Below are 27,661 nucleotides of genomic sequence, written 5' to 3'. Positions count from 1 at the left end.
GCCTGCCCTGCCCCGGCCTGCCCACCGGCGGGGCGAGCGAGCTAGGGCCGGGGCCCGCAGCCGTGTCTGCGGCTGCAGCCGGCCGGGCGGGCCCGGCGCAGGGCAGGCGCTCGCAGGCCGAGCAGCGCCGGCTCCGGCACCTCCCCCGGGCCGCTGAGAGGAAAAGCGAGCGCCGGCAGGCACCGCTGGGCGCTCGGGGTGTCGTGGGCTCAGGCGGGCGATTTGTAGCTGTCAGAAATCGTGTCCCTGCGGGTGTGCTCCGAGCCCTGCCTTGTGTGGTGTCCAGGGAAAAGAGCTTAGGCATTGCCCTAAAGCTGCTTTATTTGGTTTGGGAGAGGCGAGTGCATGCGAAGCTCACACCTTGGGAAGCGTTGGCCGAGGATGTGTGATTTTTCTGTGCAAAACTGAGTTCTCAGTCCCAGACACGAAGGGTAAAACAGGATTTTGGAGCTTACCTGAACTTCGTTGGACAGTTTTACCTATTTGTCTTCGAGAATGCTAAAGTAAATGAAATTCAGCTCTGAATATTAGGATGTGAAGTCCTAAATATAAACCCTAATTCTCCACGAATACTTCAAGAGGACAATTAGTAATTTACATGCAGTGTGCTTTCATAGCCAGCTTTAGTGGCATTACTGTAAAACTGCAGTGCTGTGCATAAAGTTCTTCAGGTCATGCAGTTTGTCAGCAGTAAGTGTGGTCTGTGTATGGAATTTTAAAAGGATCTTTAAGAAGCCATTAAAAGGATATTTTTAGGCTTCAGAAAGAAAAATGTGTTGAAACATCTTGTGCATGAAAAGTAGACTCCAGTGCTGATCAGGAATATATGCAGGATGTTTCTGTTCAGCACAGCTTCACCTGAACGCAGGCAGCCTGCCTATGTCGTGTGTGCAGTTCCCAGAGCTGTGCACTGCCTGGAAGGGCTGGGTGTGTGTGCCATAGCACATGGAGTCACTGCTCACAGAAGAGAAATGGTTGTGGTGGGGAACACCTTATCTCTTGAGGTTTTTTCCAGAGATCTCAATGTCACACTGCATTTTGGAAAGCTACAAGAAATAGTAGACAAGCCTTGTACTAGCTTATGTTGTTTTTGGGGTTTCTCAGAAGCTTTTTTTCTTTACATCCTTACTTTTCTCCATGCAGAAGAGATTTTTTGATGGGTCTGCTTAGGCTCAAATTGTTTCTGGGCACTTTAATTGATGGTTCCTAACTAATGAATTCCTGTTTCATAACTAGATCTCATACAGTTCTTTATGATATCACAAACTATTTGGTAGAATCAAAATCTTTTAGTGGAGAAACTGAAGCAGGGAGACTGAGAACCAACTTGCAGAAAGAGGCTTGGTAAGGCTGGATAGGCACAGCCAGGGTACAGCAAAACCTCCCAAGTCTTCATTAAGGTGCAAGTCTTCCTTAGGGGGTGCACTGGGTAATTTATCCTACCCTTTACTATCACTTTTAAAAGCTGGGGATAACTGCTGTGTTTAACTGCATCTTGCATGTTTAATGCCCAGTGTTAATGAAGTTGACGGTGTTATATATGGGACTATTGGCAGAAATACTACACACAATCTGTTTTATAATATTGGCAATGTTAGTGTTTGGTAGTTACGAAAATGCAAGAAAAAACTGATATGTCCCTGGCCTTTACTATTGTCAAGTACCCCATTATAGCCTGCTTATATTTAGTCTCATTCTTCAATAGCCAGTCTTTTCTTTCAGCATATCTGCAGACAGCACTAGATGCAATTACACCTCAGTCTCTCACCTGTGTTCTTCTCAAGTCATATCTTCCCTCTCAGTTTTCTCATTCCTGCAGACATCATGTGTAATAGTTTCTCCAAAGCATTGTCTTCTCCACACGAATCCTCTAAAGTTGATTTTTCCTCATATTTTTGTTGGAAGAAATTTACATTCCCTCTAACTGGGATGAAAGAACAGGTTTGCGTGTAAATATTGGGTGCCATTAGTAGCTAGGAGACTTTCTGCTTTGTGACACGTACCTGAGAATTACTGCTTGGCCACAGAATAAAACCATTTAATAATGTCTGGAAAACCATGTAAGAAAGTTCCTGATTAATTAATTAGGAAGTGCTTGCATTAGTTTTGTTGCTAATCAGCTGAGATGAAAGGCTAAGAGGTTTCTCTGGAGGTAAGAGATAAATGAGTAAATAAAGGGTCAAAGTTAACAGTTAACCAAAGCTAACAGGTAAGTGAATACAATGTAGAATGAACGACTGCAGCCTCATGACTCGTGCTGAACTGGGCACTGTCAGCTCAGCTCTCAGTTGAGCACTGCTCATAAATGAAGTCTGTGTTCCTCATTTTGTCCCATTAAAGATGAGTACCTTTGGTGCATCTGTTGAATGGGGTGCCACCAGCATGCTTGGAAAACTGGAAATATCTGAGTTCTGTGAGATTAATGAAATGTGTTTGGACAGGAGAGAGAACTGAGGTGGAGAAGTGGAGGCTGTGATTAACAAAGGCAGATGGTGAAGGTCTTTTGCTTTCACAGCAATGACTAACAAATCAACAGCCTGTGGTACAGAGGGTTTTGCAGGGCATAGTCTCCTGAAGATAGCCCTCGTAAGAGGGCTTTTTGCATGAGAGAGCACATTCCAGCTTGTTTTGTAATAGTGGCTCTCCCAGCTCTCTAGACCCATCCTTTGCTCTCACTGGAGCTATGCAAGAAAACAAGATCTGAAGTGGAAAACAATGGCAAGACTCCAGTATTAGAGAAAGACTTTCCCTTTTCTGCCAGCATCCAATGCACATTCTCTGGAGTTTCTCAGGCAGGAATTCAACACACTTTGCTGATGGCAAAAGTTGCCACAAGTGGATTCACTGACTAGGTCATTAAAATGGGCAGAACTGTAAAACACCAGAAATTCTATTTGTGTGTCTCAGCACAGCCTAACACCAGCCCTTTGCACAGAAATTACTAGAGAAGAGGCATTCTGCACCCCACCAGGCCACCTGCTTAGTCATGGACTGTTTAAAATGCTTCATCACCAACAATTTGAAGGATAATAAAGATAATGCTGAAACATTCTGAAAATTTCTGGTTTTGAAAAATTAAAGATTTTGTCTGTGGGAAGGAGAAGGATGCATCTTGTCTACACTTTCAGAACTCCCTTTGCAACCGGTATCCATTTTTAGCTGTGACCAACTACTTGGACCAACTGCTCTTGATCTGGCCTTGAACACATCCTGAACTGTAATAGCAAGACTTGTCTTTTCTCTCTCCTTACTTGTGTAGTAATGGAGGTGTGGGAATAGGCAATTCCAAGTTTACAGATACCTCAAACAATCCTTTATTCAGCATTCAGTGACCAAATGTTTTCTAGGACAGGGACTTAGCTTGAAAGCAGAAGGCTGTTCCTCCTAATGGAGCTACACAGAAAGATCCCTATACCATGGTGGCATTAGCAGCCCATAACACTGAGAGAGATCAGTGGTGGGCAGGGCTCAGGGAAAAGTGGAAATCAGTTCCTCATCCCCAGTCACAAGAGTTGGCATAAACAGTGTATCTCATACCTGGCTGTCTTTTTAATATAGAGGCTTATTGGATTTACTTACATTCACCTGGCAATAGTTGTAATGACAGGTGTTCTGCTAACACATCTGACATGTGCGTTTGTATGTCAAGGATATGCACATGCAGAGAGCAAAGGCCTTTGCCTATATTGGTTTTCCTTCCCCAAGAGATAGTAACACTCTGTGCTCTTAAATCTGAATGCTTGCACTCAAAATCTCCGTCAGAACCATACTTCAATTCCTGAAGAGAGAAAGAGAAACTATCAAATTCAAAAGCTGTTTGAAGACTCATAGCTTGAAGTAAGGTAGGCTCCCATTTGTATTATTTAGTCTGGCTTTTACCCAGAGGGACTATATCACATGCCAGCAAGCTTGCAGCTTTTAAATAACTTATCGACCTAACAGAGCTCTTTGTTCATATAATTTTGAATTTATTTATTTTTCCTTTTTTTCCTTGTTCTTTTCCTTTCAAAGACAATTAAAGGACATACAGTCTACTTTCTCTCCTCCACACAAGATCTTTCTTCTCATAGTATAAAAAGTAGCCTTCTCTCCCACTGGGAGTTCCTATTGCTATAGTGTCTCTTATTTAATCCTTTTTCTTTTCTTACTGCTTAATTATGTTAAGCTTCAAAACAAATAAGACTTGCTCTGACCTCGGACTTAGAGGTCACAGCACTGCTGAGTGTTGAAAGAAAATTTTCTCCAGAGCCCAGGCATTCAGGACTTCGGTAAAGTACTAGGAAGGCATGCCTAGTGCAGCAGCAAGGGAGAACACAAAGTAAGGTGATTTGTTATTTGCCTGCACAAAAGACTGAGCATTTTTCACCACTGCTGCATCCTTTTTTCAACATCCCAGCCCTTCCATCAGCCCCCGTGTTTCTTAGCACAGACAAGAAAGGGTTGTTGAAAGAGCTGTTGGCCATGGAGTGCACATGGCAGGCATGGCATATGGCACACCAAAGGCTCTATTGTCCAGGCCAGGACCACAGAGGAATGAAACATTGCTGACTTTAACTCAATAGTGGTCTTGGCTAATGAGAAGGAATCCAGTGTAATTTATTCTCTTCTTGGTCAGGGGGAGACAGGAACAAACCTCAAAGCCAAAGCACTTTATACATACATACATACATACATACATATATACATATATATATATATATATATATATATATGAATAAGAAAGAAAAAATAGCTGTCTGATATTGACTCTGCAACATAAACCAGCATCATTCATCATTCTCTAGAATTCTTAGAACCATAATGGTAGAACTAATTTAAATTCTGGTTCATATAGTAGTAAAGATTAGGTGTCAGCTGAATTAGCATTTAAACTAACTCTTGTAGTCAATACAGCAGGATTAACTGCAAATTACAATCTTCAGTTCACTTTTTCATTGTAATTTGCCCATTGTGAAATTTTGCCCTGTTCAATAGATGTTTTGTTTAATACAAACAAGATTTCTTTTCACCTAGAATACCACTAAATTCAGCTGTAAGAGAGAGGGTTAGCTGTTATAAAACTGTAACATCTGAATTCATACTTGAACATATATAATTGAGTTTTAAAATATAAAATAATATACTGATGTATATTTTTTCAGCTGGAGTCAATGGGCATAATTTTAATAAAAAGTTATTTTGATACCCTCCATTGTGCTACTTTAGCCATTTAAAGTGTATTTAATGTGATTTGTTTCTGGAAGACAAAAATAAAGGGCTCAGTAAAATGTGCTAAAAAGGCACAATTATGTTCTCCTAAGTACAGTTAAGAACAAAATAGGAAGAATGATATCAGTTATTGGACACTGCACGAGAATTTTTTTTTAAGCAAGTTAGATGGTCTTTGGCTTGTAAAAGATTGAGGAACTATTCTAAAATCTATGACTGTAGGAGCTCTTTCTCATCACTAGGTAGAGCTATTACCTCAAAATGAGCAGCCATCGCCCTGCTAGTACTGTTACCAGAAATAGAGGTGTAGAACAAATACACAGAGGTCTGCAGTGAAATAATTAGACTGGCTAATGTAACCTTTGCAGTGTGAAAATAAACAGCTGCATTACCGCACACACTAAGAAAATTATTTCTGTAAAAGAAAAAAATTTAATACTGAAAGCAATTTCCCCCCATTTTCTCACAGACGCACACACTAAAATAGAGTTCACTTCACAGTGTCTTATTAATTGTATTAAATCACCAGCACTGAACTCTTCAAAGGTTATATAGTTATTATAGATACTTGCTCTCACTTTTTACTAGGAATTGATTCTGAATTCTGTAAACTTCCGTTGCTGTTGCCGCTATCATGTAAACAGCAAAATCCTCCCATTTCTTCCCTACCTAGGAACTAACAAGACATTATAAAAGTAGCTTTGTCTTTTTACATATAAAGAGAAGTCTTTCTGATTCAAAACCAAAGAAAACCAATTCTAAAGGAACTCAAATGCAGTATCCATTCAAAAGGATTAAAATAATTAAATAATGAATGACTGCAAAGAAAAGTTAGTTCTGCATTATAATTCTTATTGAACAATATCTCAGCTCTTATTGTGGATGCCAGATAAGAATGTTTTCTAGTATTAATGCCAACATTTTTATTAAGCTTTTTTTTCCCAAAGAAAAGAAACCTGAGCCAACCAAAATCATCTGTCAATTCTCGTAGAAATACAATTATATAAGAATTATCCTTTATAACAGCATTGCTTTGAATCTTGTTTTAGTTGACAGCAGCCCTCAGAATCTCTTTGCTTTTGCCAGGTACCAGATGGGTGAATGAAAGGATCTACCTGCAAGAGCTGGCTACTCCTCAATCTGTTCTGAAATTTATCTCTTTTAAACTCTATTAGAGTTTTTATTATCAGAGAATGTATTATTTTATTTCTATTGTAGGATTTGAAAGATAAAATATCTGCACTTGTCCTGGCTAACTTTTAAGTTATGTGCATGTGTAAAATAAATGGAAACACACTTATCTATACAGAAATATATCAGTGACAATAATAAAGGGAGACACACATTTTTCTTAAGTGCTTAAAGGTTTATGAGCCTATTTCTACAAATAAAAATTCAGAGCCAGAAAATAAAGTATGGGAGGCTAAATATTAACACACTCATTGGTGTGACTTATGTCTCTGCCAGGCAGCATCCCCTTGAGAAAATCTCTGGGAAAGGTAATAAAGTAACACTTACCAAGAGTTATTTCTAAAGAGTAATATGGACATGGCAGAGGTTTGGGTCCATCCAGGAGAATCCCAGCAGACTCCCTGACCAGTCAGTGCTTCTTTATGCCTGCCTATCATGTTCCACAGCACTGAAGATGAGTGTAATTTTCTCAGTTTCATTATGTGAAAATCTCATTCTGATGGGCAACAACACAGCTTTTAATTTACTTTGAACTGAAAAATTGTGAAATATCTCTGTCAAAGAATGGTCCCTGGCACTGTTTCACCTATGGAAACACAGCTGTAGCCCACAGAGTATTGAAGTGGGCTTGGATCTGTAAGCAGGATAGAAACATTGTGACAAGTGCTTTTCTTGCAGAGTCTCCAGAAAGAGAGCCCACTATATTTTGTCTGGTATAAGCAATGAAAATACAAAGATTTTTTTTTTTTTTTTTTTTTTTAATAATGAAAGAATTCCCTTTGCTTCAAACTTTTTAGAATTGTTCTTTTGAGTTTCACCTTTTTATCGAGATCCAGTGATTAATTCCTTATTCTGCCGCTTGAAATGTACAGCCTGAGTTTTTGGCACCTAGTGAATACTACTCTATGCTGAATACTAATCTGGAAGTTCACATTGGCTTTAAGTCAAATATTTCTTGCCAGGAGATCTGGTTAGCAGGAACGGCAGCGTAAAGATTGTACAGTTGTTTAAATGAAGACAGTACTTCTAACTTCAGTGATCAGTAATGTGTATTATTTCACTGCTGTCTGTTCCACTATTGTTTGTGCAAGAAACACAGTGAATAAAGTTCCATATCATAACAGGATGTCAGACTTTCAGCCAGCTGGTGTTCTTACTGGTAAAAGGAAGGTGGGGTGATACACTCTTCTTTATTATATTAAAATACACTTTATCTCACCCAGTAATCTTGCCACAGTAAATAATTTATTTTTACAGCTCCATATATGGTTCTGACTGTTCCAGAACACCCCAGCACCAAATTAGTGCGTCCTGCCCCAAGTGAAGTCGGCAAAGGTGTGGTGGTAAATTGAGACTCCATTCACTTTTCTAAAGGCCTTTGTTCTGTTCTAGGAATTAGGGTTGGTATGTGTAATTCTCAAACTTGATCTGGTCCAGTAAGCCTGCAACTACAATTTGTGGGTTCATAAATGGGCACAGAATGTATAATGGGATTTTTTTAGAGAATAATGGCCTTTCTAAATCTGAATAGTCAAGATAGTGAGATCTTTTTAAAATAATATTAAACAAGTAAGGCATTCAATTTAATCTGCTGTTTGATCAAATAGGAGTGAAATGAAAATACAAAAGTAGTTTTCAGTCAAAATAAATGGAAATTACTTATATAATATATATTTTCATGGTCTTGCTAATGACCTGTAAGAGCAATGGCATAAATGAACTCAATATAAGATCATTTAAAATTAAACAAAATGTTAAGAAAACACCATTCCTTAACAGCAATTAGCCTGTAGAAAGCTATCTACAGAGGGCAATCAGTATCACCACAGATATTTATTAGATACCAATTACATATCTAAATGGTATGTCTGTAGTCAGTGACTTGCCAAATTGCAGAGCCTCACAGCAGCTGTTGCATTTTGCCTTCTGCCTTTACTTTGGGTGAGCTTTCCTATCTAGAAACCTGTGTTTCCAGACTCCTGTGCATGGAAATGGGGGGAGTTGAGAGCAGTAGCTGGTCTCTGAGTGGGCTTTTATGGAAGGTCAGTACCACAGAGTGCTCTCCAGAGGGTGTAAGCATTGAAACGCCCAGAGAGTTATCTCACAGAGACCTCCCTAGCAATGAGCAGGGGATTAAGGGCCTGCCACTCTGTTTTTGCCCTGCTTGAAACAGTCTTTATGTTGAATATGGCTGGCCCTCCTAGGTCAGGGAAGATCTCATTCTTTGTATTTACCGATATGAAGATCAAAGTGATTGATTCCTTTTTAAATTAAAATACTAGGAATTTAATTTCTCTTTCATTTGCTCCCAGACACATGTGCCAGAAGGTAAGTGGTGTGAATCTCCTTGCCATATTGCTGTGATATGAATGTGTCCCCCAACACTGCTGGACTCTCTTAGCACCTGAGGAGAACTTCCCATGGTAGTGTCACATTTATATAGAAAGAGACTGTGGTCAAGTAGATCTGCACATAGTGGAAGCGAGACAGAGCACCAGACTGCTCCCCCTTCTGCCTGATAACAAGAGAATGGCTTTTCCCTCGACCATCTATCCAGAAGCAGTGTGTTGAGCAAAGCAGTGCTGCACAGAAGCTGTGGAAGTGTTTGCTACCATTACACATGGAAGGCAGTCCCTTGGAGGGGCCTGTTTCCTTACCCTGACCTGTGAGAGATTGCTGCTGGAGAGCTGTAAGAGAGACTGCTCATCTCTTCCCCCAGAGTGGAAAAAAAAAATTAAACCAAAAAGACCTGCTTGTATGTGTGGTATGTAAATATCTCCATAAAATATTAAACACCATTACAACATGACCAAACCATTCACATTTGTTACAGCAAACTTTTTGTACTAATATTAATAGGCAAGATGTGGCTTTTGTTAAGTTACAGCACATTATACCTTCTCTCTGAAATTTCCTTTTCAAACTAGCCTAACAGAGTGAAACAGCTCAATGAACATGTCAGTATGAAAAAAGTGTAGCACTTCACCCATAAATTTATGGGCGTGTAATATACATGGGCCACAGTCCTTGACAGAAGAACTCCTGAGATGCAAGACCAGGCTTTAACATTCATCAGGCAAAATGGAAGTCTTGTATTCAATTCAGACATGGTGCATTATCTGTAATGTAAAACAGTTTGAAAACTTAATCTGTTTTGGAAATTTAAAGCATGCATTGGACATGGGATGGGCAGTAATTCTATCCAGATTTGGTGGGGGTGAAAAAAAGGGAAACAAGAAAATAGATACTCTTTGTTGTTTGTTTTGCAGCCTTTGCAATTTGCATTGTCTTTGTTATTGTTTATTGTAGATTTTCTTAATACCAATCAAACATCTGCCCTATAAGAAGCCTTCCCTTTCTTCTAATGAAACTAGTTCAAGAAGATACTAAATACTATATACTAAAAATTACTATTGTAATTTTTATTTAAAAGGGTAGAGTAGCAGAGTTGGATGGGGCAGGAATGAAAAATAATGACCTGGAGCAATGTGAGATATTGGAGCTTCCTAAACTGGTACATTCAGCATCTCCTGAATGACTCAAGGCCACACTTCAAGTGCTGGGTCCAGCTGTGGGTCCCTCACTTCAGGAAAGACATTGAGGTGCCGGAGCATTCCAGAAAAGAGCAAAGGAGCTGATGAAGACTGGAGAGTAAGTCATATGAGGAGCAGCAGAGAGAGCTGGGGGTGTTTAGCCTGGAGAAAAAAAGGCTCAGGGGAGACCTTATGACTCTGTACAGCTGCCTGAAAGGAAGCTGAAGGCAGGGGAGGGTCGTGTTCTTCTCCCAGGCAAACGAGTGACAGGACTAGATGAAGTGGCCTCAAGCTGCACATGGGGATGTGCATCAGGAAAAACTTCGTGGAAAAGGTTGTTAAACATTGGAATGGACTGCCCAGGGAGGTATGGAGCCAGTATCCCTGGAGGTGTTCAAGAAATGACTGGATGTAGCACTTAGTTGACAAGGTAGTATTGGAGGTCTTTTCCAAACTAAATGGTTCTGTGTAACCCGTCATGCAGAGAAAAAGAAGTAAAAATAGACATGAAAATGAAAAAAATAGACATGAAAAATAGACATGGAAGGGCACACCCCTGAGGTTCTATTTGTTTTGGAGTAAGGGGAGACAGAAGGAAAATACACAGATCTACAGCTATGATGAGGGAAACCTATGGTTTGAACTGAACCCATGGACAGGCTGGAGGAAAGATGGAGAAGGAGAGAGAGGGAAAATCAAGAACAGTGTGTGCCGTGACCTCTATTTACAGAAACACTAGTGGCCCTCAGCACGGACCAGTTGTTCTCTGCACGTACCTGCACCCAGTACTTAAAAAAACAACACACACACACGCAAACCCAAAACAAATCGCAACACAAATTCTCTGTTAACTGCAGAGCTCCATTACCTATCCAGTGCTTGCAAAATGCTATTTTTCAGTTACACGATAATGGAAATGTTACTATATATTTACACTATAATGAAAAATACCTTCCAAATCTACAATTCCTCTTATTTAATATGTTTTTTTCCTAAGGAAATCACCGGCAGATAAACGTCAAGATCTGTTGGAAAGGTAGGCAGCGTTAGCACAGGCAGATAAGAAGCGATTGCAGAGGGCTCGGTATCCTAGCAACATCCCTTGCAGTTGCCTAATGGTATTTTGGAAGAGCAGCGGCTCCAGACCGGCTGAAGTGAGGGAAATGAGGGGCCGGAGCGCAGCGGAGCTCCGCAGCCCAGCCTGAGCGCCCGGCACTGCCGCTTCCAGGCAGGACCAGGCAGGCGAGAGCGAGGTAACGCGGTGGAAGGGCGGGTGGAGAGCGCTGCCCGGGGCATTTCCACGCTGGCCGTGCCCGGGGAGGCACCGCCGGAGCGCCGCGCCGCTCACCGACTGCAGGGACTTCGGGGAGCGGCCGCTTTGCGCTCCCGCGCCCTCCCCTTCCCCCGGGACATTTTCTCCCCGCACCCCTCCAGGTCCGGGCCGAGCCACCGCGCGCGGCAGCCAGGCCGGCCACCCCCCCGGCACTGCGGCTTCGGCCTGGGGCGCCCGCTCTCACCCACAGCCTCACGCCGGGAGGCGCGACCGCTACTTCGCGGCCTGGCCCGGCGGCGTGGCCGCGCTCCCAGCGGATGGGGAGGAAGGGGCGGACTCCGTGCCCGCGCCGCGCTTCTCCCGCGCCGGGAGCGAACGCGCGCGCTACCACGCGGCGGAGCCGCCGCCGCGGCGGGAACGGGGTTAAACCCGCGCGTGCTCGGAGAGCCCCGCCCCCGGCCCGCTCGCCGGCCAATGAGCGGCCGGGGGGGCGGGGCGTTGCCTCTCCCGCGCCCGCCCCGGGGTGGTGCGCAGCGCGGCGGGCGGGGGGCGCGCGATGGGGCCGGCGGCGGCGCGGGCTGGCGGGGGCCGGGGCCTGCCCTGCGCGCGGCCAGCGGGTGCCCGCGCGCTGCCGCGCGGCTGAGCGCGCACCGGGGCCCCGCCGGCCCGAGAGGTGAGGGGGACACCGGGCCGGGGGTGGCGGGAGCGCTGGGCCTGGGGGGGCAGCGTCCCGCCCGCGGGGGCGACGCGGAAGAAGGCGCCGAGGGTGCCTCCTCTCCGCGGGGCCGGGGCGGGAGGAGGCGGCCGGGGCGCCGCGTGTCACGCCGGCGGCGAGAAGGGCGCCCGCGGCTGCAGGGACAGCAGGTACCCGGCTGCACGGCTGGGAAGGAGAGGCGCCAGAGCAGGGGTCTCCTTGGAAAAGCGCGAGTCCCTCGGAGCCCAGCGGAGGGAGCAAGGTGCCCGGGGAGCCGGGAATCGCTGCTCCCGCCCCCGCAGCGGGGACTTCCTGGGCGGACGTCCGTAGCAAGGGCTGGGTTGGGAGAGGTCTGGGAAGCTACGGGCGCAGGCACTTGTTGCCGAAGGACCGTGTCAGCTTTTGGAATGAGGAAGGAGGAGCCAAACCTTCCTTCCAGCTCACCGGTACTGTGGATTGTTACACGTCTCGTTTCAGTGCGGTTGTTGGCCTCCTGTACCGAAGTGCCTTGCTTTGATGGTTTGTATTTTCTGGTAGAACAAGCGGGAATTATTTTGAAAGAAATGCTTACAGCATTAGATATTTAAAGTGGAAAGATACGATCTGCGCTTAGTCGATAGGAAACTGCAGAAGCTCACAGAAATCCTAGCTGCAGACATCAGTAAATGTACAATTTGTGCATATAGCTGCATTAAACTAGCAATAAATATGACTTAAGGAGCAGAAGGCCTGTTTGCACAGCTATGTTTTTTCCATATTTTGGTCGAGTTATTCTGATGTGTTGCTTAACATGGGACATGGGAGTAGAGATCAATGCCATTGCTAATTATGCAGCTCTCAAAGGACATTTACACTGTTTCATCATAGGGCCTCAGAGCTTCCCCCTTGATTCTTAAGTAAGGGATACAAGAAAGAATCTGCTCTGTATGTGGGTTTAACTCAATCGAATCTTAAAGTGATTATGGAATGATAGTGGGAGAAACATGTTTAAAATTAGAGTTATGTTCTACATTCTGTAAATTTAAAAATCCCAGATTTGATGGTTGCAGGTTTGGGTTTTATTGGGTTTTACGTTGTTACATTGTTTTGGAGTTGAGGTATTTCTGTTTGTTTGGTATTTTGTTTAATGTGTTTCTGTACATGGTCCAAGTTCGTCCGAGTTTGTGAGAAGGTATTCATTTTAAAAGTGGTTAGCTTGTTTTCTTTTGGCGGCGGGGCCAAACTCTTGACATATATTCATATTGCATGGTTTTCCCCTAAATTTCCATTGGCTTGTGGAAGTGACTGGCTTGTGGAAGCAGGGTGAGAGCAGTAATTTAGATTAACATGTTCAAAGGCTCACCAGCAGGGTGCACAGAGGCACAGCCCCATCAGAGGAGTCAGCCCCTGGTTCTGTCATTGGAGAGCCACCAGCCCCATTGCCCAGGTGTGACATGCAGCAAGAGGAGTCCCCAGAAGGGCTGTCTGGGACAGCTCACAAGATTGAAGGGGCAGAAAATTTGGGTCATATGGGATGCAAGAGAAAAGCATCTTGTGGCTATACAAAATTATGGGGTGCTCCTGGGAGGGACTAAAGGAAGGTGGTTTGAGGAATAAGAAGTATGGGAAAATAAAAGGATGAGATAAAGGGCCTGGTCAGTTAGAAACAAGTGGCTGGTCAGTCTGTCTGTGTCCTGGGCCAGATTGCCTGTTCTGTTTTCTCATTAAGGTGCCTTTCTAACTGTTTTGCTGGGCAAGAGGACTCTGTGCCCTATTCTCGTGTGCATACTGAGCTCTAAGTGCCAGCAACTGGAAATCCACAGTGATTTGTAAGGACCTGTGTCTGGTGTGCCAGCAGCTGGAGGGACTGGAGTGAGTGAGAGCCTAAATGCCCAACAGCTGGAGTGGGGACTGTGAGCCACAGATGCTTGTGTGTCTGCAGTGCCTGTAACTGGGGAGGGTGCAGTGCGTGAGTACGGTCTTGGCAAGGATGCCAGTGTGTGGTTGCTCATGAGTGTCACACAGGGCTAGCCTGTGAGTAGGATTAAGAGGCTTGGGAGCCAGGCTTTGAGGCAGCTGTAAGTGTGGGACAGGTACTAGTGAGATCAGAGGGTCATCAGTTTGACAATGGAACAGGGCTCTGGGGAGTCTGAGGATTCAGGGCTGGTTCCTGAATAGGTTGAAGGTCTGAGACCAGTTACAGAGGGATCCACGTTGTGTGTATGTGTATATTCCCTAGTAGCAGACCATTGTCCTGGGCAGCTATGGGGAGGAGCAGCATAAGGCTAGGCTAGGCCATGTTTGTGTCTGCACGAACACTTGTTTTTATCTGTGCTGATCTGTGTGGTCAGCCATGTGTATATGCATCTTTGCATTTACAGCCTGGCTGGATCTGGGCACATGGAGTTGCAGCAGCCTTGACGTCAGTGGGCTGCCAGGTTCAGCAGCCCCTAACACAGGAAAATTATTTTTTCTGTAAGCTTGAAGATGTAGAAATTGTTGACTCATAAAACTTAAATTTGAAACCAAATCTTCAAGGACTTTTGCGTTGTGATAGAATTTTAAAACATTTGTTGGTTTGATTGATGTGAATAGGGCTACCTACATGAATATCTAAGTATCTATACTAGTTTAAGCTTCCATGGTAAAGCAGTGGAGTGTAAATTAAATTCAAACCTAGCCTTCTATTGTAGGTGTTTTTTTGAGTAGTGGGTTCTTTAACTCAAGAAGTAAAAATAGAGATGTGAATAAAAACAGGGATGTTTCAGTGACCTGGTTGGTTTTGTGCTTACCTTTTCCTTCTCTGAGTGTTATGGACTCATCAAAAAATTTGAGTTGGAAGGGACCTTTAAAGATCATCCAACCCCTTGTAAAGTCCAACCCCCTGCCATGAGCAGGGACAACTTTCATTAGATCAGGTTGCTCAAAGGCTCATATGACCTGGCCTTAAATGTTTTGCATGTCTTCCCCCTGAATAAATCCATGCGTGGAAAAGAATATCAGCAAGGAGTGGGGATGTTTATCATCTGACAACTGACCTTCCTTTTAGGCATTTTCTAGTTCTTCTAGTGTAATGCTGTAGTGTTCAGTTATTTTTGCTGTCAAGTTAAAAGACTCAATTTATGTGAAATACGAAGATATAAAAAATGAAAATTTCTATCCTGTTATTGTTGGAGTTTACAAACATGTGGATATACACCCACACATGTTTATAGTGACCCGTTCTGTTGGTATAAAATTGATAGAATGATAAACAGATTATTTTAGATTGAAATCTGTAACTAGAGGCATTTTGTACCAAATAGGACGTACAGCTACTACCTGCCCTGAGAAATCCTTTTTATGTGTGAAGTACTGCCTAATCAGCTTCTGATTTCCAATGTGATGAATGCACTTTTTTTAATTTTTCAGCATTTCCAGCACATTTAAGTTTTTCCTGTATAACTCAGTTGTACATAATTTCATAGTTAAATGAGCAGCAATTATTTTCAAGTTATTTTAATTTTTTTTCTTGCCAAGCAAGAGTAATTTTAACAGCTGTTGGAGCAGATAACAGAAATTGTATGGCAGAGAGACACCTAATATTGAAAAGTAGAACAGTGGAGACCTTTTATTCTAGAAGGTAGTGTAGCTATACTGTGGGCATGCATGGGTTTTTATATTTCCCCATTTTGAATATACCAAAAGAAGGCATTGTTTTATTTTGGCCATCTCCTTATGTGTATTGCAAATTCTGAGGGGACTTTGTGTTGATAATCTTAGTACAGTATAAATAAATAAAAAATAAATAAAAATAATCTTAGTACAGTAGATCCTTTGCATTGTCATAGGCTGCTTGTATGCATGGGCTTTTGTTAAAGGTTTTGGGAGTTTTGCCCTATTTTTTTTTTGGCACCGGGTCAAAATACTCATGTTTTCTTCTCAATTCAGTGGTGTAAAAGACAATAGAAAAAAAGCTGGAAACCAAATTTTTCAAGGCCTGTGTCACAAATGATTATACAGTCAGCTTTTTACTTTGTGATGTGATGTCTAAAGGTAATCATTTGTCTCCACCAAGATGTAGTACTGAATTGAGGGAAGACAATGTGCAATTAAAAAATTGTTTATATTAAAGAACTACAGCTCCTTATCAATCACAGTTACAATCATTTAAGTTTTACATACCCTGTACATTTCTTGATTTTTATTTTGTCCTTCAAGTTGTGTTTTCGATTTTTATTCCTTTTTCTAGCAGCGTGGGAAGAAAAGCATTAGCATGTGTGAGAGCTGCGGCACTCTTAAATGGTCTTGATCTGCATGTATACGGTAGATCTGGTAGATTTCTGGAAGTGGCAACCTAACAACATGCACACAGGCATTCCATCCTTTGCTTTCCCTTCAGGAGAGCAGAACAGACAGAAAGCTGGAATTTGGAGTGTGTGTTGCTGCACGGTGATTCATACAGCTTGCTTGGGGACAGCCTGTTTCCAATACCCAGCCCAGGCAGTGAGAGGAGGGGGGGCAGGCTAATTGATTTGTTTTGGTGGCTGCAGCTCTTCTCTGATCGATGGTTTTCATCGATGCTCTGTGCAGTCCATTATTTTCCTTTTTTTTCCTCATGAACTAAATTGGTTTCTGCCCGCTGTCATTAATAATGATCCTAATGGAGGGAACATCATTGACTTGTTTGTAAGCCTCTGGCTTGAATTCAGTGTGTATTTAATAGTCAATATTTTTGTAGTTTAGTCATGAGTTACTAGAAAATAGCTCAACTCTTTCCAAAATGAAAAACCCTCAACAACTTGAAATTGGTTTTCAAGTGTTAAATATATTAAAATTCACACTTGTTTTTGATGCACAAAACTACCTTATGCAGGCATAGCTGCTGATATGATTTAATAAAAATGGTCAGCCAAGTCCTTTAGTTTTTGAGGAGCAAGGGTGTGACTGATATGAGGGGGTGTTTTTATTACTGGAATACAAAGTTTTTGAAGTGTAGAAGAGGCTTCAAGGATGATGTACTTTCTTCTTCTCTTCCCTTGAAAAAATGAGTGTTCCTGTATGAAAATTCAGATTTTGTCTTACTCTTTCTTCTGAAAGTCAATTCTCAGTAATTCTTTAAAGTGCAAGGACAACTGCCCTACTTTGGGAGTAGATATGCTTTTATAACTCTTTGAAATCTGTTTGTGATTGACATATGTTAAGAATTCCTGTAATATATATTTGGCTGGAATTTTAAGAACATCTTGTGACCATGCTGTATCTTGACCTGTAGATTGCTATTGATCATCATCTTTTAGATTCATGAAAGACTTAGCTATTACATTTTAAAGTGCAGTTTTGTAGGCTGAAGAGAATAAAAAAGTGTATGTATATTACAGTTTTATAAAGCTACTGCATTTCAGTGTATACATTCTTGTTTAAATGTTGTATAAATATAATTAATAGGTTATTTTTATGTACAGCCACAATCAATGTATGTACAATTTTATACTGATATTTGCATTGCTCTTGTACTTAAATTCCTGTGCAAGCCCAAGAGAGCTGAAACTGAGCTAGATCTGAGTTCTCTACATTCAGAGATTTAGTCCTGATTTCTTCCTATAGTTTTGGATTTGATTTTTATGTTAAGTCTAATGTATTTTTAATTTGGTTGACAGTGTCTCACCTTCAGGAGATGGCCTCTTCTAAGTCTTTGATGAACCTTCTAACCTTCACTTTTGGCTCAGCAATAGGATTTTTCGTCTGCTATCTTCTGTTTAGCATTATACTAGAAGAAAAGGTTAAGATCCAGCCTCATGTTCTTCACAATGATCCACATGGTCAACACTCAGCAGATACTGACAACAATCAGCTGCAAGGACAAATGAATTTTAATGCAGATGCTGGACAGCATAAAGGTATTTTGTTACACCTGGCTGATTAGCAAATGTCCTCCCTTTTCATGCATTGCTAAAAAGGTTGCTTTGTCAATACCAAGAATTTATATGAATCATTTTCATTCAGTTTCCCCACGTTCAGATTACATCTAAGCAACTTTTTCTCCTGAGGTCTACTGAATGGTGGCTTTGTTTATATTTTTATTACAGTAGTAATTTTCTTTCCTTGGAGTCCAACTGTTTGACCAGCTTCTGTATCCAGACTTGTTTGGAGCAGGAACTTCTCAAATGAACTACTGACACCAAATGTCAGTTTTGCTAAGCATATATCTTTGCTAGCATTGTAGATGTGTCTGGATTTCTTTTTAGCCTTAAGAAGCTGATTTTGGACCACTTCTAATCTTATCTAGCCTCTAAGATAAAGCTAAAATAATTTTTTTTTAAAATCTCTTTTTGGTATGATTAGTAAAACACAGAATTGGAGCAGGGGGTCAAAGGAAGTCACTGTGGGCATGACTTCCCAAGCTGATTATGCAGCAATCCAGGCACAGGTTGTTGTTTGCAGTCAAAGCCAGAGAAATTCTCTTGCTCTCTGATTATTTTTATTTTTCCAGAGAAGGTAGACCCTTCAGATACTTCAGGAATACTTTTACGCTTGATATATTTCATTAATGAAGTAATTCTAAATCCCAAATGCAGAGAGTGTTTGAGTATGGACAGCTTAGGTGAGAAAAATTGCACTGCAATACATTTGCTGAAGATGTTAGTAGGTAATTTGCTATTTAGGCATATTTAAACTCCAGACTTTGTAAGATGAGTGTGTGAGTGTTTTACATGTAATTGTAGAACATTTAAAACAGAGAAATGTGATGTATAGTTGCGTAAAGTATAAGCAGGAATATTTTAGTACTAGTTACGCAGATTTCACTGTCCATGAAATGGGCATTAAACTCTTTTACATGAGTTAAAATCTTTCTGTATGTATCAAGTTAAAGTGTTTCTTTGAGAGCATGAATGCTTTGGCAGCTCAAAAAACATTGTTTCACACCTCAGATAACTGTGTTTGTTCAGCTGGATTGCTACAAATAAAAACATGCTATCAACAATAATAGTAGTTTCACAGTATCCTAAATTACTTAATGTCTTAAATTCTTTCTGGTTTATCATTGGCTTTATTCTTAAAACATATTTTGCTGTTTTAGAAATATTCATTTGACTTTATTAGTTAACATGAATATATATATAAAATAGCTTATTAGCTTTTTGGCCTTTCTGTGTTGTAATGATTAAGTTGTATTCGTTGTGAATGGCAGAAATATTCTGGTTTTAAATTTTCTTTAGTCTTCCAAGACTATAAAGAGGTTACCTCTGAGTAGTCTTTATGTACAAATCAAGGTTTGCTAAAGCCACACTTCCCTGAACAGACACCCATTTTGATATGATTTACACTGTCCTTTATCTTGTGAGATTGAAATAGCTTTAAGAATTTTAATCTTTGAGAGCCTTGTTTCTTTCCTTCCAGAATTCAGCATGGAGTTCATTAGCTGGTACATTTGGAAGCAAAAGCCTCTTTCTGTCTGCATGTCTTTTCTGATCTAGAAACAGAATGTCTGAGGAGGGGGGAGGGTGCTGTTAGTTCATTTGGCAATCATGTCTAATATGGTTTTACATATTTCCTGTTTTTTTAGATGAAGATAAAAATATTGCAGAAGGACTGTATCACAAGGTGAAAATACTGTGTTGGGTCATGACTGGACCTCAAAATCTAGAAAAGAAAGCCAAGCATGTGAAGGCCACTTGGGCCCAACGCTGTAATAAAGTACTTTTTATGAGCTCTGAGGAAAATAAAGACTTCCCAGCTGTGGGTCTAGAAACCAAAGAAGGCAGGGACCAGCTGTACTGGAAGACTATTAAAGCTTTTCAATATGTATATGACCATTATTTTGATGATGCTGATTGGTTTATGAAAGCAGACGATGATACATATGTTATATTGGACAATTTGAGATGGCTTCTTTCAAAATACAGTCCTGAACAACCCATATACTTTGGAAGAAGGTTTAAGCCTTATGTGAAGCAGGGCTACATGAGTGGAGGAGCAGGGTATGTTCTGAGCAAAGAAGCTCTGAAGAGATTTGTTGCTGCATTTAAAATGAACAAATGCACTCACAGTTCCTCTATTGAAGATCTGGCACTAGGAAAATGCATGGAGATCATCAATGTGGAAGCAGGAGATTCTAGGGATACGAGTGGTAGAGAAACCTTTCACCCGTTTGTTCCAGAACATCATTTAATCAGAGGATACCTACCAAAAACATTCTGGTACTGGAATTACAATTACTATCCTGCTGTAGAGGTAAGTCCTGAGGAACCTGGTATCCATTGTGTCAAGTGCATCTTATGATGTGTGCGAGTGTGTGATGTGTGAATTAGCATTAGGTGGAGGAATTCAAGAACAGGACTTGGAATTTTTGCATATTAAAGCTGGAAAAAAAGAGTGGTTCATCAGTAGATTTTTTTCATTGTAAAGCAGCAATCTGTTTTTATACTTGTATTCAGCAGCTAAAGAATTTCTGTAGCTTAAACCAGCTGTATAATATTGTATTTAGTGTGTCAGGAGGCAGCAGCTTTAGCTAAGGCTGCAGTGCATGGGTGGCTGAGCTATGGACAGTTCCATCTGTAACCAGTTCATAATGAAAATTGCCTATGTGATCCTGTCCTGTCATACCTGTGCTTGGATAGAGACTACTTTATCTGGTATCAAAATCAAGCTGTATTGATCAAACTTAGTAAGTATTGAAAGAACAGTTACATAACAATTGTTCTCTTGGGTGTCTCTAAATATTTAATCTTAATTCCAGTTGGATTCAAAATATTAGCAACTCTGCAATCAAAGCTGCTGAAAAAAGAAACCCCAAAACTGTGCTCCAGAAAAGTGTTCTCAAAGCTGAATTTGAGCTATAAAATATAAGTTGTGACAAATGTGTTAACAACAATGCTATAGCTCTTATTAATGTCGATAAAATCAAGATATTTAAAACAAAATTTTGCAATTACATGTTACAGCTTTCTGTCAGTAGGAAGTTAGATACTGACAATATTGCTAAACTGTATATGTCAACACACACAGGTGCAGGTACACACACAATTTGCTTTTACATTCTCTCTGGATGCTGACATAAGTAAGAGGTGTGTATTGTTTCACATATAAATGTAACTCATTTAGGCCTGCTTGCTGCTTCTTGGTGCTGTTTAAACACCAGCATCAAAAATTAAGTATGGAAAAGCAGAAAACCTCTGACGTTAATGAGGGTAGCTAGTTTTTTCACTGGCTTGATCACAGAAGCAAAAGACTTTGTCAGCTTTATTTTGGAAAGATGCCTTGGCAGATATGTCTGGTACATTTTGCTTGCCTAACATTAACTTTTGAAGTATATGTATGACTGATGGTAGTAAATTTCTTACCATTAAATGAAGTATTTCTTTGAATTCTCCCCGGATCTTTATCCAGGCATCCTTTGCAATTCTTGCTGATTGTTTTGCTTTGTTTTATGTTTCAGGGTCCTGGATGCTGCTCCGATTTAGCGGTTTCATTCCACTATGTTGACTCTGTGACTATGTATCATTTGGAATATTTGATATATCATCTTCGTCCATATGGGTATTTGTATAGGTACAATCCTGATTTGTCAAAGAATCCAGAAGAGCAGAGCAAAAATGAAGCACTGGAGGATAATCAAAAGTTAAAGCAAAAAATTTCTGAGAGCTAACTTGACTTTGAAAAAACCAAAAAGAAGCCAGTACAATGAGTAAGAGTCTCCTCAAACTTGTGCATGAAGCTTGTGGACTGAAATTACTCCTGGCGATTCTTGTTTAAAAAATCAAGTTGGCAGCACTTCTTGTCACCCTGTGTACAACACAGTCTGGTGCTGGCTCTGACTGCTTGGGATAGTGTGACCTTGCAGCCCTGCTCACGAAGATTTGGGGCCCTAAAGCTGTGAAATTGGAGGTTGCTCTGGTACAATAATATCTGGAAGAATTTGTATAGAAACTATAGTGGACAGGTTCACAGATGATTGTACCGTATTTCTTTTCCTTTTTCTGTTCTCTATTTCCTTACCATTAAGCCAGTTCTAATATTAGAAATTGGATGCTGCGCAGTCGAACACTTCACCATGGCTTTCTGAAGTATTCTCAACATCTTGCAGTTACTTTGTATACCTTGTCCTAAAAGTTAGGCAGAGATGGGGAATTAGAGTCTCCAATCTGCTTTGCCTTATCAGCAGAGTGGCAGAATTTCACCCACAAGATTAATCTGAATTGTTTCAGAAACAGAATTTACTGCTATGAATTACTTATAAAGTTTTAAATTATGTTGTACAAAACAATATGAAGTCTTCTGGGGAGGAATACTCTTCTGGAGAGAAACCCAGAAACAGCTACTGTTGTTTAAATTGCTGAGGAGATGCAAGCTGCTTACATATTTTCCTGTGGCTTCTTTTTTTTTTTTTTTTCTTTCCCTTTTATTGACTTATCCTATTGGTTGAATGGATATAAAAATTTGTCTTAGCATTCTCAGCATAAGGTAGATGCTTCTGAAAAGAGAAGTCTGTCTTCCATCCCACCTGCCACATAAACCAGGAAGAATAGTATCTTAGTGAAGTTGCATTATAACAACTTGATTTCAGCCACTATTATAATTAGTTTGTTTCCATTTTAATTTTCAGTAAAGGTTAAAATTTTCAGATACAAAAAACTGCACCAAAGCCAGTTTATTTGGTTGAAGTACTTAATTTAACTTTTCTGAACACTTTTTTCTTCCACTTTAAAAAAAGTTTTCTGTATCTGCTTCTTGTTACCTTTTTCAGTACAAAGTGTTACATGATCCTTTTTTCACTGTTTTTGAACCTGAAATACATAGTTATTCTGGTAAACAAGCCTGAATGCAGAAATCTTTCAAAGTGCATTAACTTTCTCCACTACTTCGTCAGTATCTCTGCCTTTTAACTGGAAACACTTTCTTAGTGTGGGACAAAATAGGTATTTTAATTACTGACTTTTTTTCAGAGGCCAAATGTATGTTTTATAGAGTTAATATAAAGCTTTCTGGTTTTCTCCTTTTCAAATTGAATGAACAGCAGTATGGGGAATGGGATTAAGCGTGACATGTAGTGTGTTTTTATTCCACACTTGAACAAAAGTTTCTTCATCTTTTTGTTATTTTTCACCTTCATCATATTGATGAATTTGGATATAACCTAATTACCTCCAGTCACTGTTTTGAAAAGGGCACATAGTGGTAGCAGACAGCCTTATTTACTACTGCTGGTCCTTCAGGATGTTCCTGGAAGATGATGCTACCATAAAATACTGGATTTTTTTTTTTTCCAAAGATAATTCTAGTACAGATTGGAGTTCTTTCTGTTGTCCAACAGTAAAGCCATGACTTTCTTTCTGACCATGCTCTGCAGCCTGATGGTAATTACTGAAACAGCTCATGGTGTTGAAATGCTGCATACATCTTCTCTGCCTGAATGTAGGCCAAGTTCGTCTACCAAGTATTGCTTAAATAGTTCCTGCAGGGTTAAATCTGTTAGTCTTTATGAGCAGCACTGCTTCTGAAGTACTGATAGGGACACGAGCTTTATTTTATGTTAATTGACTTAAGTAGAACATTATAACTGCATAGGTTTAAGAAAGAAAAAGGTCTCCAGTTTGCTGTAGTCAGAGGGATACTTGTCCAGATGACAGTGTATGTTAACATGCTGGAAGGTTCTTCCTTCTGTGAGCTAAATGTTTATGCCACATGAAGCACAAACCAATCATATTGTGAAATCCATATGGAATTGAGAACTCAAATAGCATTGTTCAAACAAGCAGTTAAAATATTCGGGAATACTTAAAGAAGTTATAAAATGAAATCGAGATCCCAACCTAATCTCTTTGTAAATTCAGCCCATGTAGAAGATCTGTTGAACTACTGTACAGTTCCTTTATTTCTGCTTTCTTCTTCAGTTCATCCATGGGGATTTAAAGATTTTCTACCCCAACAGGCAGAACTAATCCTGCATGTTTTCTGCAGATTTGTGTTATATGTTTGCCCTGTGCTGTCTTGTGAAACAAAATCATTTCCTCTCCATGTTCCTTACTGTCCTGACTCTCCTGTCTCTGGCTTTCCTGTTTCATCCAGCATAAGTCTCAGGTGGCCAGGAGGAAGCAGGATGTTTGAGCTCCACACAGGTTGTTTGCTGGGGTAACAAGGTAAACCAGCCACTGCTGAGCCCAAGGTGAAGCCTTTTCTCAGCAGCAGTTCTAGTTCTTATCTGCTGCCCACCTGAGGCTTCTGGATTTAGCACAGCAGGGCAGGAATATCCCTTTCCACAAAATGTGCAGGACCTCAGAGAGACTGGAAAACCAAGGGAGCAAGTTCCCTTTCTGAAGGGAATAAGGCTAAGGACACACTACCTTGTGATAAATGGGTGACTTATCCAGAGAAATAAGTAGCCTTTTCTTCAAATGTCCGTTCTTTATTTTAAAGTGTCCTTGTGCATAGGCCTCTGAATCTATTTCTTTTGCCTTTTTAACAGTACTGCAAAGAATTTTTTTTTCTTTCCCGACAAGCTAGGAAAGTGTCAGGTTTTACATTCTGTGATTATAACTGAGACCTGTTCTTCTCTGTTGAATTGTATTGCCATAACCATGAGCCAATGGCTCTGGAATAATTGGTTTCTATCTCACTGCCTTCAGAAGCCTCAGTGAACAAGGTTGGAATGTGAACAGTTAGTATAATTTTCACGTACAATATTACACTAATATTATTACTCTGCTATTTCACTCTCATGTCTTTGTGCTTTGAGAAAGTATTTATTGAGTTTGTGAATTTCTGCAGCCCAAGGAGACTGTATGTCAGATAGAGAGATTTTCTGAAGCACAGCAACATGGGCTTACTTAGGCTGTGCAGATTATTGCTCTGTGGTTTGGTTTCTAAAAGAGGTTTCTTAATTTTATAAAACTTAAAAGCTTTCATTGGTACCATAGTGATTTAAATTACCCATCTAAACATTTTCCTTGAAATTACTAGGCAGTGGATGTGGGAATGTCCCCGAGTGTGACAGAGTAACATTTTAATCTTGTAAATGGTTTCTCTTCAGAAAGATTGAGAATGGCAAGAAGTTACTTCCTGATCACTGGGTTTAATCAGAGGAAGAGTATTAGTGTTTGTTTGCAGAGGAGAGTATTAATCTTTGTTTGCAGAAAAACACCAATTTTAATCTTCTTTCACTCCCAAATAATTTTTGCAGTCTGTGTTCTTTAAAAGGTTACACACTGGTGATGTTTATACCATCTCTCATTTTATGGAAGCTCTTTTCACAGTACTTTTGCCTTTAAGGTCACTTTCTTTGTTTTGCTTTGGTGGGGGTGTATATTAAAAATCACTTTTTCTTCAGCTGTTGCCATTTGTTCTGTTGTGCTTGCAGAAGTATAAATTTCAGTGAGTAGCTGATAGATGTCTTATAAATGCTTTGTTATCTGAGCACTGTGTTTTGTCTTTGTATGACAGAAAAGTGTGGATTATTTCTCTGCTGTACTTGCTACTGATGCTGATAGTGCACGCACAGATTAAAAATAGACCCCTCAATACAGGACCACTGAGAAAGGCAGTTTTGTCCTTTTTCTGTCAAGAAATCTTCTTCTGTGGAACTCCAAAAGTGTAATTTGCTTTGTTTTACCATATTGTATTTAAAATACTCCACAAATGTTATTAGTAGTCTAAAAGATTGAATATTGCTGCTGGACAGTATGCTCCACTTAAAACCTGTGAATGTTTCACTTTGCAATTATAGGTAGTTGTGTTCCTAATGGCAGATAAAAGTTGGTGATTTGTCTGGAATAGTCACCATAAGGATTTGTTTCTTAAATACCTTCTTTGAAGTGCCTTTGACCAATTTTTAGCATCAAAATTAAGTTGAGAATTGAAAAAATAAAATAAGTTATCTCATACACAGTTCATGGCTGTCTTCATTTACCCCTCCTGCATGCTAGTGGTGTTGCATAGCAGCACAGTTTAGTCTAATAAAAATGTTGTTGCTTTTTCTCTAGGGTGGGTACAGGAAATTCAAAAAGCTTTTCTCACTCGTTATGATTCTATGATTCTATATTTATGCTATTAACAAAATAGCAAGCTACCCAGCAAACAAAGATAGTAGATTTTTAAAGTGTAAAATGGGTAAGTGCTAGTACCAGATTCACATAAGCAGGCAGCTGTTTCTGCGTTGTCCTGATTCTTCAGTGTCTCCATATTATTGCAGATTCCTGAGTGAAATTACTACAACTGATACTTCAGAAATAAAGCAAAACTGTCCAAAATTAACCTTTTTTTTTTTTTTTAAAAAAAGGATTTATTCTTTCAGTGAACCTCTTTATTTCTGAAAAAAAAAAAAAAAGATCTGTTAAGATTTAAAAGTTGTGCTTTCTAACCCAAATGTTTGTGCAGAATGGTGTTCAGCAGTAAAAGTGCTGGCACTTAGGCAGCTGGGAGGTGCCTTTACATCTGGAACTCTGGTTGTTGGACAAGGTGTTGGCACAAGCACAGTACAGCTGTTTGTCATTACCTTAAGTACTGTAATAGAGCCTGCTAATACTATTAACCTGGATTAATTAACTATTTCATTTCAAAGTGCAGGAAACAGTGACAACCAGTTTAACTGAGCTCAAAAGCTGCGATATTTAAGGGAACAAGAGCCAATTGAACAGACCATAAAAGCTCCTCTCAAGTTTCAGGCAAAGGTTATGCTTTTATATGGTGGTGCTGCTGTAACCTTCAAATTGTCAGGATCAGACTACATCCAGCACATTGCAGGGCAATGCAAGTGCTGGAGCAAAACAAAAGCTACAGCTGCTACTCTGGAGAAAAACTGTTTTATAAGTGTGGGTTTGCTTTGCTTGCTTCTTGGGTTTCTTTTTTTATATTAATATATAACAGACTCACCCATTTGATTACCAGAAGTTGTAGGCACAGCTGTGAAATATCCATAAATGACGGTAAGCTCTCATAGCCAGCTCACAGAAAGCTTCACTGACTTAAGGGAATTTTCCTAGAGCTCTTCCCTGTGCCAAGTGCCAACTAAAAAGTAAGTAAACATTTTACAACCAGGAACTGCTAAGTTTGTTCTAAGCTGCAGGGAAGATAAGCCTGCTCATTCCAGCTCTTGCTCCTGAATGTTTAGCAGCCTTTCTTCCTTTCTGACAGTTTCACCTTAATGAAGCCCTTCCATGGTTTCCTGAAATTTGGTGGTGAGGAGCTTTTTCTGACAATATGAAGAGTAAGTGAGAAAATCAGAGCTCCACAGTGAATATTTTCATTGTTACAACGTGTAAAGAAATTTAACACAGACTTGGGAAAACAGATGGGTCGTGGGATCTCACTTCTACTTTAGGGTGATATTTGGCATTTTTGAAGGGAAAGTGGTTATTTAATTCAGAAACGTAGCCTGAGGTCTTAATTTTTTTTCAGCTTTCTAATATATAGCCCTTCAAGACTTCTTAAAATTCCAATAAAAATAAACTAAAAATGTTCTTGTCACTGGTGAGTAAAAAGAACATTGCAGGTAGGCTAATTCTGTGTGTGTTTCTGTTAACAATGGAATTTGGACTTGATGTGGTTTTGAGCTGTGCCCTACACACTGAAGTCTTCTTTTCAGACTTCTTCAGCCCCCTGTTCTCTTGTTTCTCCTTTGTTGCAATACTACAAGACACGTACAATCCCTTTTTTCCTTCCTTCCCCAAAAAATGATCTTCTGTAAGCTTTCTTTTATTTAGGGAGGCTGCAGCCTCAAGTTCTGGAGTCTGCACTGTACTGACCAAAGTGTCATCCAGTTCTGTGTTACACATCTGTGGGTATAAGAAAGTGTCAATTCTTTTGCCA

The 27,661-nt window shown here is 40.4% G+C and overlaps 1 protein-coding gene across 1 annotated transcript; it reads left to right on the top strand.

Annotated features, from left to right (window-relative positions):
• Positions 1–11,804: 11,804 nt before the first annotated feature.
• On the top strand, positions 11,805–25,737 carry C1GALT1 (core 1 synthase, glycoprotein-N-acetylgalactosamine 3-beta-galactosyltransferase 1). The gene is made up of 4 exons (XM_005518824.3): positions 11,805–11,878; positions 17,518–17,757; positions 19,425–20,092; positions 21,297–25,737. Exons 2-4 carry the CDS (start codon positions 17,535–17,537, stop codon positions 21,504–21,506), a joined length of 1,101 nt encoding a protein of 366 aa, XP_005518881.1. The 5' UTR covers positions 11,805–11,878; positions 17,518–17,534; the 3' UTR covers positions 21,507–25,737.
• Positions 25,738–27,661: the final 1,924 nt, after the last annotated feature.

Source organism: Pseudopodoces humilis, chromosome 1 (genome assembly GCF_049639895.1).
Source record: "Pseudopodoces humilis isolate 2021_Gansu_Grassland_sample_001 chromosome 1, ASM4963989v1, whole genome shotgun sequence".
NCBI lineage: Eukaryota > Metazoa > Chordata > Aves > Passeriformes > Paridae > Pseudopodoces > Pseudopodoces humilis.
The sequence above is the reverse complement of the archived record's forward strand: the minus strand, read 5'-3'. Positions and strand labels throughout refer to the sequence as shown.